This window comes from Cervus elaphus, chromosome 7 (assembly GCF_910594005.1).
Source record: "Cervus elaphus chromosome 7, mCerEla1.1, whole genome shotgun sequence".
NCBI lineage: Eukaryota > Metazoa > Chordata > Mammalia > Artiodactyla > Cervidae > Cervus > Cervus elaphus.
In genome coordinates, this window is record NC_057821.1 from 26,097,393 (window position 1) to 26,113,499 (window position 16,107).

The window sequence follows — 16,107 nt, forward strand, 5'->3', positions numbered from 1 at the left end:
CACATGCATTTGTCAGAACAGCTCTGTTTCCAAGTGAGAGGAATGAATGCTCCTGAAGACACAAATGTGTGACCATCACTGACCAGCACAAAACTAGATGACAATAGGGGCCCAGTTAATATATTTCACATGCAACTGGGTCAAACCTTTAAAGTACTAAATTAAAACAACCCTTTTAGCGGAGAAAAGTCTAAGTTTCAGAAGAGGACCTTCATATTGAATCTCTGACCAGCAACTGATGATGCTATTTGCCTCCGATGTTGATTGGTTGCCTAAACTGGGCTCACCCAATCCAGGAGCAAATGAGTTGCTTGGTTGGTATTATTTGGGATGTGGGTGGAGGAGGGTCATAGTACCCATTCGAGAGGACTTGCCTGCTCCTCTCACTCTCTATCCTCTGCTGTTCTCCAGCATGGTGTGCCTGTATTTCTCTGGAGGCTCCTGGATGGCAGCTCTGACAGTGATGCTAATGGTGCTGAGCCCTCCCCTGGCCTGGGCCAGGGAGACCCGACGTAAGTATATACCTTGGATGGTGACCTATTGTGGGGTGGGGGGTGAGGAACGGAGTTAGCTTTGTCACTATATCCAGGCCAGGTCCCTTAAAAATTGTGATATATTCTTATTGACCACCTATCTTTATCATATGGATACTTAGTTCTTTCCACAGTAAAGGAGCCTGGGTGCTTGCCGACTTAATGAGAGTTGTATAAGTTGCATATATATGAACCATTTCTTTTCAACTCTCCTCCAATAAAACCTAGTCAACCTTAAATTCAATTCTCTTAGGGTCTTAAGATTGATAAATAAGAATGTCAAAATAATTCCTCATACAGCTGTTTCCTTTATTTGTAGTGTGTGTGTGTGTATGTGTGTGTGTGTTAGTCACTCAGTTGTGTCTGACTCTTTGTGACCCCATGGACTGTAGCCCACCAGGCTCTTCTGTCCATGGGATTGTCCAGGCAAGAATACTGGAGTGGGTAGCCATTTCTGTTTCCAGGGGATCTTCCTGACCCAGGGATCGAACCTGGGTCTCCCACATTGCAGGCAGACTCTTTATGGTCTTAGCCACCAGTTATGCCAAAAAAGGGCTTCCCAGGTGGCGCTAGGGGTAAAGAACCTGCCTGCCAATGCAACAGACATAAAAGATGGGGTTTGATCCCTGGGTTGGGAAGATCCCCTAGAGAAGGAATGTCAGCCCACTCCAGTATTCTTGCCTGGAGCATCCCATGGATGGAAGAGCCTGGTGGGCTACAGTCCGTGTGGTCGCCAAGAGACAGACACAACTAAAGCGATTTAGCATGCATGCCAAAAAAGGGAAAGTTTCACTAAAAATTTTCTGTGGATTCAAAAGGAATTAGAAAGATCTCTCCTAGAAGATCCTCTCTTGTGTCTTCAATAGGACCTATGCTGTCTCTCCTTAATATGTAAGACTATAGCAAAAGGTCTCTCCCCATTAAGCCGTTTCCTTTCTCCCAAGCTCCAGTGTTTATAAGGATTATGTCCCTGTAATGGAAGTCCTCTAACAAAAGTTGGGGTTGGTTTTTCTCTCTATTCTGTGGAAAGTACCCTAAAGCTTAAGCAGAGGTTCTTAGTACCTGGAATGGCTCTACAGATAAGGAGCACTTTATGGGATATTCTATGAAAAGTAAAGAATTCACATAAATTCTGGAAACCTGACAGAGGTTAGTGTTCACCACGGATCTATTTTGAATCTTTCTGCACAATCAGTTTCTCCTACGTCTCCCCATTCTCTGCCCTGAAGCTATAAGAAGGGGTTTCACTAGTGGAGGACAAAATATATAAAATTCTGTTTTTGTAAGTCAATAGCAATCAAATATCAGCAATTTCATGTTATTCACACCATAAACCCTGAGCAGGGTACACAGTATGAAGGTTGTTTCTATCCCATAAGGTTGAAAGTCAAAAAGTAAGTCAAGAGGGTTCACTGGCCTATTGAGGTCTTGGCCTCAAATTTCATAGCTTCATTTATCATGTAGTATCTGTTCCTTAATTATTCATGTTAATAAATCTTTCTAGTTATTCCCTACTCCTTTTCCAGTTATGTCATCACCATTATTGAAAATCCCCAAGTTTATACAAGACCATCAGCACTATATAGTCCATTAGATGAGATGAAATTTAGTGAAAATTTCTCTCTTTCTTAAAAATCACCTTTTACTTAACTTTGAATGTTTCTTACAATTAGTGGGAGGAGAAAGAGGAAGTTTGTCTGAATTTGTCATAGAAGGTAGAAGGAATTTAATGTGTCATCAGAATGAAAGTGTTGGAGCTGGAGCCCCTTCTGGATGCTTTCCAGGATCCCCACAAAAGTCAACTTCCAAAACTCAGGGTTTATTTGTTTAGATCAAAAATCTTTTTTTTCCCCTGAATAACTATTATATATTGGGCTCTGTTCTAGGCCTAGAAAATTCTATTTGAATAAGGAAGAAGGGATCCTCTGCTATCATGAAACTAATGACAGGAGAGAAAGACAACAACCCAATAAACTTTAACAAAGGAAAAACATTTCAGAGACAAATAAGTGCTCTGGAAAAAATATGTCAGGGTCACGGAACAATGAGAATTGCATTCACCTGATTTCAGTTCAGGTGGCTAGTGAACGTGACATTTAGTTGAAATATGAATGGTGGAAAGCCAGTCATGTGAAGGATGTAAGGGAAAAGGGAAAGAATGAAGTGAGGAAGGTATTTGATTTTCTAAAGGGACAAAAAGAAGGCAAGAAAGTGGCTGAAGCACAGAAAGCAAGTTGGCATGTGGAATAAGATGAGGTTGAAGATGAAGTCAGGGGACAAATCATATTAGGTCCTGATGGCTGTGGTAAAACATTTAAATTTTCTTTAAAAAGATACGTGAATGCTACTGAGGGATTGCTTCCCAGGTGGCGCTAGTGTTAAAGAATCTGCCTGCAAATGCAGGAGATGCAAGACATGTAAGAGACTTGGGTTTGATCCCTAGTCGGGAAGGTCGCCTGGAGGAAATGGTAACCGACTCCAGTATTCTTGCCTGGGGAATTCCGTGAACAGAGGAGCCTGGCGGGCTACAGTCCATGGGGTCACAAAGAGTCAGACCCGACTTGAGCACAGCATAGCACTGAGGGATTAGGAGGAAAGTCACGTGGTGGTGCTGTTTATTGAAATAGGAAAAGTTTTGCAAGGAACTAATTTGAAGTGGGTGGATAGAAGAATAAATTTTGTTTGTGTTAAGTTTGAAATAACTTGTTAACATGTATGTGGAGCCTTCAAGAAGTCAGTCGAAAACATCAAATTGGAATTCAAGGGGAGGCCAGAGCTGAAGGTATGTGTGTCAGGGTCATTGACATATGCACTATGTTAAAATATAAGACAGTAGGGGAAAGAGAGTGTGTGTAGATCAGAAAAAGAGAGCAAGGGCCATGTCCAGAGGGCCAAGGGCTTATGAGTCTGTAAACGAGCCTGGGAAGGGGTACTATTGATTTTGGGGAAAACCAAGAGAATGTGATGCGTGCATGTGAAGAAAATAGATTTTTCAGGAAGGGAAGGAGTGGCAGTTGTGGTGAGTTTGACTAAGGAGGGTCAAGTGAGAACACGACAGAGAAATCAGCACTGGGTTTGGCAGACTTGATGTTTAGTCAACAGAACATACAAGACAGGAGCTAGATTGGACCCTTTGAAGAAAGAAGGAGAGCTGAAGAAGTGAGGAATGGATTACAGATGCCACATTTGAGTAGCTTAAATCAGGGGGAAACTGTGCCTTAGAATCAGAGAGTAAGCTGGACCTAAAGTATAAGAATAAAAGAACCTGAAGAAACGCTGGGAGGACTTGAGAACCAGAGAGGTTCAGTCACCAGCAAAAAGCATTAGAATGCCCTTGTATGTATGCAGGGGTGACTGGTTATGGAAAAAGCCATTGATTTATACAACCTTATATTTATTAGTGACCTAGAGTATAACAGTTATTCCCCTAGCTGATGAGGATGGAGTAACAAACAAAACAACCCAATCTCTATCAGCATGGAACATCAAAACACTTCATAGTTGTTACGTACCAGGTCCATAAATTTCAGTATGTAATTCTTATAACTATCCTATCAAATCTGTAGCAATTAAAATGTATCTGTGGAATCTAATATTCAAAAAGTTTCAATAATTTACCCAGTGTCACATAGCTGCTGCTAAAGCCCAGATTATATAGTGTGAAACTGAGTTTATGGAAATTCCTTTTCTTTTATGTCATCATACTCCGTTTGTGTTAGATTCATATATACATCATTATTTTATAGAAAGCAACGTTTCTGCTCTTTTGTGCTCAAAATGGTAATCAGTGATAAAATTAATTGAAGACAATTGCCAAATGATGATGAAGATATCATTTGCTTTAGAAAGTAAACAAATAGATCTTATGAGCTTACCTTCACAGAGTTTATAAATATTAAAATGACAATGTATTTATTGAGTACTTATGATATGAACAGCACTAGAAAGACCGCTAGAAGCAATAAATAGGAGGAATGTTCATTAATTTCGCATTTGTTTTACAAGTTTCATATTGGTTCACACTCTGTGCAGGCTGTTATGGGCATGTGAAGAAGAAGAAAAAGAAGTATTAATTGTACTCCTTCTGAAATTTTGTTAGCAAGTTGGGCTAAGGTTGCCAAATATAACATAGGATCCAGTTAAATTTAAATTTCAGCTAAACAATAATAATTTATGAAATGCAAATTTAACTGGGAAACCTATATTTTTATTTACTAAATTGGCAATCTTAAATCGGGCACATGAGTTGCAGTAATAGTGCTAACCATATAAGCTACCATAAAAAAATTGACTTCACACAGTTTTATTTTTTAACTTTGTCACTGACAAGAAGGTATTAGAGAATTTCTGAATATTAAGATAGACTTGATCTGATTCACAGTGCACTTTCTGCCATCATTTATAGGTGAAGGTCTCTTCTCAGAGTCTGGGAAATTGTTCATTTCTTGTTAACTGTCTAAATGAGGTCACTTTCTCCCTTACTTTCTTCCTTTCCAATGGGACTTGACTCCAGAAATAAGAATTCTTTGTATGACCAAGGCAGATAATTTAATGCCTACTGGTATTACTGGGAGTAGGAGACAAAGTTAGAAAATGAATTATTTGGGGCTTTGAATAGGAATAAAATGTCTGTGACTATAGTTTCCTCCTATACTATAGACAAGTAGTGGGCCAGTGGCAGAGAAATTAAGAAGAAAGATGATGTGAAGGATAAATTACATGACTTTGTAATTTGTTGGTGAGGGAAACAAATAAGGCTTTGTACTGAATAAATGTGTTTTACTGGAAAAGTAGCTCTCCACTGGGGCTGGATTCTTAAAAAGTATAGATTTGATATAGGACCAAGGCAGACTATTGGCAAAACTTTCAAGGTAATTCTTAGCTGCTCCAAAATTAATAATGGTTTTTGCACCGTAGATTTTTTCAGATAGTTTATACTGGTGGAGCTCATTTGGTGACAGACCACCACTCCTTACCCCTACTCCTTGACTCCTAACATTTGGAAATATCTGGAGCCATTTTGGTTGTTACACTGAGGGTTTCTTCTGACATCCACTGTGTAGGGGCTAAGGGATGCTGGTAAACAGCCTACTATCTATCGAACAGACCCCACCCCAACCCTCAGAGCCATATTTGACCCCTTAACTCATCAAGTCAGATTTTCCAATTGAGATTTGTTACCAGTTTTTAAAAAATCTGTTTTTCTGAGCTTTCTTAATTTGAAAATGCAGTAAAGAGATTGCAGCACTGTGTTAGAGTTATGGCTTTAATTTCCTTAAAGCTCCTCAGTAGTTCTCCTTACATATAGTATTAAAGTCAAAATCCTAACATCACCTACAGGACTTTTAAGTAACTGGCTCAAGTACTTGATTTCTCCAGTGTAGTCTTTTACCTCCTCCCTCTCACTCTCTGAAATATTTTTTCTAGTTCTTTAAAGAAGTCCATCACTTCTTCCAAGCTTTTGTACATGGTATTAACATACAAAATACAGACACCTGAAATGCATCTCCCTTTTACCCTAAACATAGACACACACACCCCCAGTTTCCTCCCTCAGTGCACGCCAACTTAGCCTTTCACGTTACATTAAATGTCACTCTTAGAGACCACTTTTTGGCACCTAATGTAATTCAGGTCATCCTATAATTGATTGTTACAGAACTCTAACACTTCTGATATTTCTCACTCTTGTATAAATTCTTTTATGGTTTAATTTTGTCTGTCATTTTCACTAAAATTTAAGCTCCATGATTGGAGGGGACATGTCTATTTTTGTTTCTTTGGATTCTCAGAGAGTAGCACAGGCCTGTGGCAAGATCAGCCCCAACCAAACATTTGCAAAATGAGGTGAACATGTTTAAGGAACTGTTAAAAGAGCTGTAGGATGACGGGAGAGCGCCGGTTTTCTGGCGGAGGATTTAGGAAGAGGTGGTGAAGGGGCGAATCTCTAAGTCCTCAGGTTTAGAGGACTCAGGCCTAGAGGGCTCCAGCCAAGCATGGAAGCTGGACTAGGTCGGGAAAGGCTTGGATGAGAGAGATTTCCCCTGGCCTCAGGCAGCCTCAGTCTGTAGAGCGAAGATGAAAGAACTCAAGGCGTGCTTGTAGTTGGGGTGCCGGTGGAGCCAGTGAGGGGGTTAGGGCTAGTCCTAGCGGCCCCAGCTGAGCCTGGGCGTCCCGCATTGGTGGGTGTTCCCCCTGCCCTCCATCCCTCATTAGCCTCTCCCCAGAAGTCCGATCCTGTGACCTGATCTATCCTGTCTCTGCAGCACATTTCCTGGAGTATCATAAGAGCGAGTGTCATTTCTCCAACGGGACGGAGCGGGTGGGGTTCCTGGACAGATACTTCTATAACGGAGAAGAGTACGTGCGCTTCGACAGCGACTGGGGCGAGTACCGGGCGGTGACCGAGCTGGGGCGGCCGTCCGCCAAGTACTGGAACAGCCAGAAGGAGCTCCTGGAGCGGGCGCGGGCCGCGGTGGACACGTACTGCAGACACAACTACGGCGGCGTTGAGAGTTTCACTGTGCAGCGGCGAGGTGAGTGCGGGGGTGGATGGCCGGCGTGGTGGCAGTGTGTGTGTGTGTGTGTGTGTGTGTGAGAGAGAGAGTGGGAGAGAGAGACAAAGAGACACACAGAGAGAGAAACAGACAGAGACAGAGACAGAGATACTTCACTCAATCCTGGGCGGTGTGTACGACTGTGAGTGAGTACAAGTTAGGAGGGTTCCTGTGAGAGCGTGTTGTCAGCAGACGCTGTGATTTTGTCAGTGTGTGGTTGTGAGACGGGAAAGACAGAGAGAGAGAGGGCCAGAGACAGAGGTAGACTGGTCCAGGGTAAGTATTAATATGTAGGATGTGAGCAAGTAGAAGTTGGGTTTCCTGTGAGAGTGTGTTGGAGAGACAGTGTGTGAATTTGTCAGTGACTGTTGAGGGGAGTGTGTGTGTGTGAAGTGGGACGAAGAGAAGAGTGAGTGTGGTGGGAACAGTGCCCTGGGGTCTGAGTGGACCTGGAGGGAGGGAAGGTGTTGGGGAGGGGTGCAGGAGGGAGGTTAAGAATTTGTCCATATCTTCCAGGTTGCTCATTTTATTTGTGAATAGTTGCTTGTAGTAGTCTCTTATGATCGATCCTTTGCATTCTGTGGTGTCTGTTGTAACTTCTTTCTTGTTTTCTAATTTTATTGATTTGACTCCCCCCCCCCTTTTTTTTTATTGATTGAGTCTGGCCAAAAGTTGATTAATTTTACTTATCTTCTCAAGAATCAGCTTTCAATTTCATTGACCTTTGCTATTGTTTTCTTCATCTCTATTTCATTTATTTCTGTTCACATCTTTATAATTTCTTTCCTTCCATTAACTTTGCATTTTGTTTGTTCTTCTTTCTCTAAAGTTGTAAGGTTAGGTTGTTTATTTGGGATCTCTCTTGTTTCTGAGTTAAGATGGTACTGCTATAAACTTCCCTCTGAGAACCGCTCCTGCTGTGTCCCACAGGTTGTGGATTGTTGCATTTGCCTTGTCATTTGTTTCTAGGTATTTTTTTATTTCTTCTTTAATTTCTTCATTAATCCATTGATTATTCAGTAACATACTGTTTAGCCTCCATGTGTTTGTGTTTTTACAGTTTTTTTCCCCCTTGTAATTGATTTCTTATCTCACAGTGTTGTGGTTGGAAAAGATGCTTTAGATTAATCTTAAATCTTTCATCTTATGATATTGTAAAAATGTCTTTTCCTCAGATTTCATTTTATTTTTTCAAGAAAATGTCTTTATTGAACCTGTTAGCTTTAAGGATTGTATCAGGTACTAGGTATACATATTAATGAGTCTCCCATCCTGTTTTGAACTCAAATATGAGCTTAAAAAGAAAGAAAAATGTAAAATAATAATAGTTCCAATAGTAAATATGCTCGTTCTGCAAAGGAGATGGGTTGATCAGTGGTATGTAAGAATTTATATAAATTAAAAAAAAAATTAATGACTTTCTCTCTCCTTCAGGACTCACCTTTTTCTTGAGATTTAATCGCAGAGTACAATCACATTCATCTTTTGTAGGGTAGAACCATTTCTGAGATATTCTAAGATATGAGTGCCTTGAGAGAGCTTTCCCAGGATTTCATCCTTTCTCTCCACGCCTGTCCCACTGCTTTTCCCCAATTTATCCACATGGCTTTGAATAAACGAGGATAATAATAGCTAACATATATTGTAGGGTAAATTCCAGTTATTGTGTTACATACTTTAGGTATATTAATCCTCACATAATGAATGCTAAGAGATAAGTTAGTACTATTATCCTCCTTTATAGATGAGAAAGTCAAGGCACAGAGGAATGTAATAATTCTCCCAGGGTCAATTAGTAAGAAGTAGAAACTAGGTGTGAACCCAGGCAGTCTGGCTTCAGAAATTATGCTTTTAATTAGCATGCTATATGCCTTGCAAAGATGTGTAAACACTTCAACAATGAATAACTATTTCACTGCATGAGAAAACACATATTTTCTCAACATCTTTCAAACTAATGGTCCAGTGTGTAAAAGTTAAAGATAAAGCTCATGGCACTAATTCCTCTTGTGCCACTGGGCCTACCCAAGGCTGCAGTCTGGAACTTGAGAGTAGGGGCTGAAAGACAGCTAACCAAGGAGACTTACTCTGTTGTCCTCGCTAATTCCCTCCACCTTTTCTCTCCCAGTGGAGCCTACAGTGACCGTGTATCCTGCAAAGACCCAGCCCCTGCAGCACCACAACCTCCTGGTCTGCTCCGTGAATGGTTTCTACCCAGGACACATTGAAGTCAAGTGGTTCCGGAATGGCCATGAAGAGGAGGCTGGGGTCATCTCCACAGGCCTGATCCAGAATGGAGACTGGACCTTCCAGACCATGGTGATGCTTGAAACAGTTCCTCAGGGTGGAGAGGTCTACACCTGCCAAGTGGATCACCCCAGCCAGAAGAGCCCTATCACAGTAGAATGGAGTGAGCTTTCTGATCTCATAAATTCCTCACCCACCGTGGAGGGGGCTTGCTTTCTCCTGAGTGTCCCCTGAGTGTCTTCACTATGTGTTCATTTGCTCCTTGTTCTCCTGTCCTTCAGATGAGGATATTGGGAGAGCCCTGAGATAGCCTATGATAGAAATCCTCTGATAGTTTACAGATATCCTGGGACAGTTTCTCCAAATACCTACACCCCCTGAGGAGGCACTTCTGCCTGACAAGGAGAAAAGAGGTGTCCCTGTTCTGAAGTTCCCGTGATATCACAAGTCATGGACTCTGCATGGCCCTGGGCACCAGTCCCCTGCCTCAGATTGGGCTTCTGACACTGTTGCTCTGAGTTCTTCACTGTGATCTGAAAAGACATGCATCCTCTACAGTGTAAGGATGTGCTTAACATGAGTGGAGTCCAACCTCAGCTATGCTTTTTATTACATCTGTCACCCCAGACAAGCTACTTAACCTCATTGAGTCCTTGGCTCCTCATCCATTCGATGTTGAAGTCATGTGACCTAATAGCATGGCTAATAGCATGGCCTAATAGCATGGCTGTGATATTTAAATAAGTTTACTGTCTGAACTTTGTAGCTACTCAATGTGATTTTTAATCTCTTTTCCAGAAATGGCCAATTATTCTAATTCTTCTAGGGCAGACTTCTTTCCTCATTCTCATAGTTCACAATATCAGTGTTGCAATTAGAGAAGAGAATTTGGGATAAAAATGACTAAAACTGGCTTCTTTTCTCAGGGACACGATCTGACTCTGCTCAGAGCAAGATGATGAGTGGAGTTGGGGGCTTTGTTCTGGGTCTACTCTTCCTTGCAGTGGGGCTCTTCATCTACTTCAGGAATCAGAAAGGTAAGGAGCCTTTAGGCAGCTGAGCTTCCTCACTGACTTTTGGAGGAAGACATATGGTTTTGCTCAAGTGAGTTCTCTGTGTATCAATGGCTGCTTCTAAAGTTTATTTCTCCAGCTGACCTTACTATCCCAGAGATCCAGAAATCTGTAGTCCATGGTTACTTACAGGTGAAACATAAGAGTTTGTGGCTTGTAGAGATAAGGAAAGGTTAACAGGCATGGGGATTTGGGGTGGAGATCCTGGGACACATACAGGAAGACACAATAAGGCTGACTTAATTGCATTGGATTGGTATGAGAGAAACTTCATGGGTCACATGCTTGCAGTGTTTGCCCTCATATAAACCCTGGCATCAGATGAGGTGGGTTATGGTGTTGGGAAGATCTCTGGTGGGGCCCTGGGGCTTGGGACATTGTGTTTTGGGGATGGATCAACCTCTGTATCTTTTAAGTATATATCTTCTTTTGTCTCTCCTAGGACGCCCTACACTTCAGCCAACAGGTAATGCTTTTTGTCTTTTAAAATCGTATTTAGTCTCCCTAGAACAGATGGTAGAGGTGACAAGACAGAGGAAGAAATAATGAAAGATTTTGGACCTGACTTCTTGTCAGGCAGTTTACATTAAAGCGTCTTCTTTCAACTAAATAAAAGGCTTGTGTTCTAAAGTAGCTTTGGCTCAGGAAACTTAAGAATTTTTTCCCCTTCTAACCTTAACACTTTAATATTAACCTTAACATTCCCCTGAGAGAGGAGAAAAGGAGCTGCCTCTAGAGTTATGCCTGGAAACAACCCTCTGCTCTGTCTCTTGCAGGGCTCCTGAGCTGAAGTGAAGATGGTCACACTCAAGGAAGAACCTTCTGTCCCAGCTTCTTCACAGCATGAAAAGGTTTCCTGCTTAGCGCTAACTCTTCCACAATGAAGTACTTTCTCAGGATCTCATTTGCTTCTGGCTCAGTGACCCGGTAGAAACTGTCCTCCTTGATGGCTTTCTCAGTCACCCCTACCCCCCTGCCCTCAGCCTTTGACCTGGGAGTTCTCAATATTGATTCCAGTACCTTATGTTCTTTCTTCCTTGGTTCCCTTTGTTTTTAACTTCTGTTTCCTGTGCATCTGAGTTCATCTGTTCATTTTACTTTATGTTGTGTTCCCTCAAATAAATATGGAGTGAAAATCATCTGCTTCATACATCTTCAAAGAAAGAAGTCAAAGAAGAGATAAAGGGAAGATTACATCACACCACAATAGTGTTTTTATTTATATTCCTGAATTTTGGTCACCTGTGGATCTAGAAAGTTTCCTTTCTTCCTTTATTTTTCTCTTGGGTTTTCTGCATTCTGTTATTAGACATGTTTTCCTAAGCTAGCCCTTAATGAACCCATTTTCCTGAGAAAGCCCTTAAAGAACCCATTTCATGATGATCCTCCTCTACATCTCTGCATTTTCAAAGACAAGTTTCTTTACACTATTTGATATAGAATTGGGACAACAAATGTAAGAAATGCAGGTAATTTGTAAGGATGTGATGCCCTCAATATTTTTGTAATCATGCTCTTTTTGTCTCTTTTTCACTGATTTTTTAAAAGAGAGTTATATAAACTAGGGTACTTCTTGAACTATTTTTTTGTTAGACTGATAGTGGGCTATAATGCTTCAGTCTTTTTCTGTCTCTCCAATAAACATCATTGATGTGCTGATTCTTTGACTGGGATGCATTCTTCCCTGTAAATAGTTCTCAGAAGTCTATCAGGACAAAGCCACAAGTCAATAACATGCATTTCTGAGGCCCTCCAATTTCTGTTACAAACTTACTGTCTGTCACAGGGAAATCTCATATGGGTCTTCGCAGAAATCAGAGACCATGCTGGGAAGCAAAAGGGGTTATATGAATACAGTGATGTACCTCCAACAATGGAATACTCTACATTTTTAGAAAAAAATGAGACTGTCTTACTAGGGAGTAATCTCCAAAATTCACTTTCAGTATGTACAGAAGTGTGTGTACCATACACAGCATTTTGTTTAATAAGGTAGAAGAGGATAATAAGAACATGTAACTAAAGCCATTCATTCAATCTATCTACGTATCATCTACTTACATTCATAAGTAGAGACAAAGGAAGGATTTTTTTTAATGTTGCTTTTACAGGAGAATGAGGGGATATGTTGAAGGGGACAAAGATGAAAGCTGGACTTTTCCAAATAAATCTTATTTAATATTTTAACTTGAGGCAGTTTTGAATATTTTGTGTAATAAGATTTAAATAATATGTGAAAGGTGATATTGAAAACTAAACTCAAGCTGTAATGATTGAAACAGACTTGTCAAAAATATATGATGAGAAACAAGCTAGAAAAGTAATTTTTTACTTTTCTTTTTTAGCATTTTTAAACTCTTGCATAGAACATTGTGGAGCTATAATTGTAAGTTAGCATTTATTTATAAATTCCATAGACTTCAGTTGTATAAAGGTGTTGGATAGGTTTCAAGAAAGGTAACTACATTGGATAAGCAGATAGTGGGTTTTGCTTTTATATTCCTTCTGAAGAGTCAGCTTTAAATGTAAGTCAAATCTAAAGAGCTGATAGTAGATTCAGAAGCTCATTTCAAAGTAATGGTAATTTGAACACAATTTCTCCATAGTCAGAAGCAACTATTATTTTGTTTTCAACCATATTCAAAATTTATGCATATGTTGATTATGTGTGAAACAGGTTATCATCTTATAGGAATTTGATAAGCTGACAGTTGTATCTGCATTATGTCTACATTTGGTGTAAATTTTGTTTGATGCTAAGGTTGCAGCTTTACTCTCGCTTTGTTCTTTAAGATGAAAAAATGAGTTGTCTCATTTTGTTTGAGATCAGTGTTCTGAAAAATAATGTAGAAAAGTGAATGGCATGAATATCTGAATTAAGATGCTTTCTGTTAGAAAATCCATTTCAATTGGCTTTACTTTTAATTATTATCTCACATAACACATAGACCTAAGGTAGTGAATCTGCAGAGTTGGTTATCAAGCTGGTGGCATCACCAGTTATCTGAAATGCAGGAAAAGACAACTGTTTCTTCTCCTGTGCTTTCATGGAAGGAAGGTGTTACTACATTTAGAGTAGCTAAAAGACTGAAAAGTGCTGAAAAATGGTTGTCTTCACCGAGGAGAACAACTGGACTATTGCAGGGTTTATAAAGGTATTGAAGCAGAGATTAAAATAATGGCTATTAGAAAATAATACCAAGAGGCAGAAATATGCATTTTAGCCAGGGCCCCTATGAACCAAATCATTTTGTACCAAATAAATCAAAGAATGTACCTAAAGAGACATTAATCTCATCAAGTAGCTTGTTAGTTCTTTACTTATATTTGTATTTCTTTAATAGCAGAGTTATTAAACTAGATATAACAGGGGATATTTGTGATGGCACAGACTCCTCTTTGTTCAGCCAACAAGTAATCTAAAGCAATTCTATTATCTAAACCCCTGTAAGCTCAGAATAATTCTTATGCCTATAGGCATATTTTGGGGTAGCATACTTTGCACCCCTTCAAGGCCAGACTGCCTTGCTTTCTGCCTTGTGGTTTTATTTTACTTATCTTGTATTTTTATCATTAAGCTGTAAAAATTTTGAGAAAAATAATGGAATTATATTTTTTGCAACTTTATTATTACTAAGCAATGTACCAAATTACTTTGCTTGAATTTTTCTTTTAATTCTCATTACAATTCATCAGTGGAATCAGGCTAATTTAAGTAGACACCAGTGAATATATAGCTAGCACATGACAGAATCAAGATGAAGCCCAAGTTTAACTCATTTCAACAGCACTAATTTGCCAGTCTACCATACTGTCAGGGAGAATTTTGTTCAGTCACTCACTTGCGTCCCACTCTTTGTGACCCCATGGACTGCAGCATGCCGGGCTTCCCCGTCTTTCACTATCTCCCGGCGTTTGCTCAGACTCCTGTCCATTGAGTCAATGATGCCATCCAACCATCTCATCCTCTGTTGCTCCATACTCTTCCTGCCCTCAATCTTTCTCAGCATCAGGGTCTTTTCCAACGAGTTGATTCTTCACATCAGGTGGTCAAAGTTTTGGAGCTTCAGCTTCAGCATCAGTCTTTCCAATGAATATCCAGGACTGATTTCCTTTAGGATTGACTGGTTTGATCTCTTTGCTGTCCAAGGGGCTCTCAAGAGTCTTCTCCAGCACCACAATTTGAAAGCATCAATTCTTTGGCACTCAGTTTTCTTTTTTCGGGTCTTCCCTGGTGGCTCAGATGGTAAAGCGTCTGTCTGCAATGCAGGAGACCCGGGTTTGATCCCTGGGTTGGGAAGATCCCCTGGAGAAGGAAATGGCAGCCCACTCCAGTATTCTTGCCTGGAAAATCCCATGGATGTCAAAGCCTCGTAGGCTACGACATCCATGGGGTCGCAAAGAGTCGGACATGACTGAGTGACTTCACTTTCACTTTCTTTCACTTTTCTTTATGGTCCGACTTTCACATCCATACAGGACTACTAGAAAAACTATAGCTTTGACTAGATGAGCCTTTATCAGCAAAATGATGCCTCTGCATTTTAATATGCTGTCTATGTTTGTCATAGCTTTTCTTCCAAGGAGCAAGCATCTTTTAATTTTATGGCTGCGGTCACCGTCTGCAGTGATTTTGGAGCCCAAGGAAATGAAATCTGTCTCTGTTTTCATTTTTCCCCTATCTATTTGCCATACAGTGATGGGACCAGATGCCACAATCTTAGTTTTTTGAGTGTTGAGTTTTAAGCCAGCTTTTTTCACTCTCTTCTTTCACCCTCATCAAGAGGCTCTTTAGTTCCTCTTTGCCCTCTTGCCATTAGGGTGGTATCATCTGTATATATGAGGTATATCTGAGGTTGCTGGTATTTCTACTGGCAACCTTGATTCCAGGTTTTGATTCATCCAGCCAGTACATCACATGATGGACTCTGCATATAAATTAAATAAGCAGAGTGACTTAATCCCTTTGATTTGGGGTAGGCTCTGTTGATCATTTTGGAAATAGATTAATCAAGTCAGAATTTCAAAGATAAATGAGAAATAGCTCATTGTGACTCAAACATTCTTTGCCCCCACTTTAAGCTGTATCTCCCCCATCTTTTACTCAGGTTTTTCACTCAGGAACACATCTTCAAAAACAAGATGTCTCCAAGAAACAGGCAGGCTGGTCTCTTGGTAATGAAACAGGTATCCAAGTATATATGAATGAAATGGGTAATGTCAATCCTCAGTGTCCAATCTCAATCCTCATTAAGTCTGGAGTGGGTGATGTTGATGTATAAATTCTGTTGTATATAAATAGATACTCCTCTATTCTGCTCCCCACTCCATTTCCTCCCCACCATCTGTCTTACCCCTTATCAGAGGCCAAACCCTAGGTTTTCAGATTCATTCTACTGAAGGTGAAAATACTTCATTGACCTGGAGAATCAAGAACCAAAACCAAATTCTGGACCTAGAGCTAAGTAGAGATCTCCCAACAAACAAACACTGCTCTAGGTTTTTCCAAATGAGAACTGGACCACAGCAACTGGATTGCTTGCAGATCCTCTGAATGAGACTGAGCCCTGAGAAACTGGGACTTTATTTGGAAAGTTAGCTAACTGAAAAGCAGGCTAGTGCCTGAAAATAACCATCTTGTCAGGGCGTGGGTGTTTGCCTCTTTTCAGAGATAGGTGAAGGCGAGGAAACAAAGTA

The 16,107-nt window shown here is 40.4% G+C and overlaps 1 protein-coding gene across 2 annotated transcripts in view; it reads left to right on the forward strand.

Moving 5' to 3' along the window:
- Positions 1-328: 328 nt before the first annotated feature.
- The window catches only part of LOC122697213 (DLA class II histocompatibility antigen, DR-1 beta chain-like), a 39,454-nt gene continuing 23,675 nt past the window's right edge, over positions 329-16,107 (forward strand). The window contains exons 1-6 of one of the 2 annotated variants that reach the window (XM_043907743.1): positions 330-512; positions 6,800-7,069; positions 9,219-9,500; positions 10,264-10,374; positions 10,853-10,876; positions 11,187-12,069. In XM_043907743.1, the coding sequence (XP_043763678.1) occupies positions 413-512; positions 6,800-7,069; positions 9,219-9,500; positions 10,264-10,374; positions 10,853-10,876; positions 11,187-11,200 (801 nt within the window). In that variant the 5' untranslated portion in view covers positions 330-412 and the 3' untranslated portion in view covers positions 11,201-12,069. Of the gene's footprint in view, positions 513-6,799; positions 7,070-9,218; positions 9,501-10,263; positions 10,375-10,852; positions 10,877-11,186; positions 12,070-16,107 lie in introns of those variants that run through there. The other variant, XM_043907744.1, reaches the window with a different exon arrangement.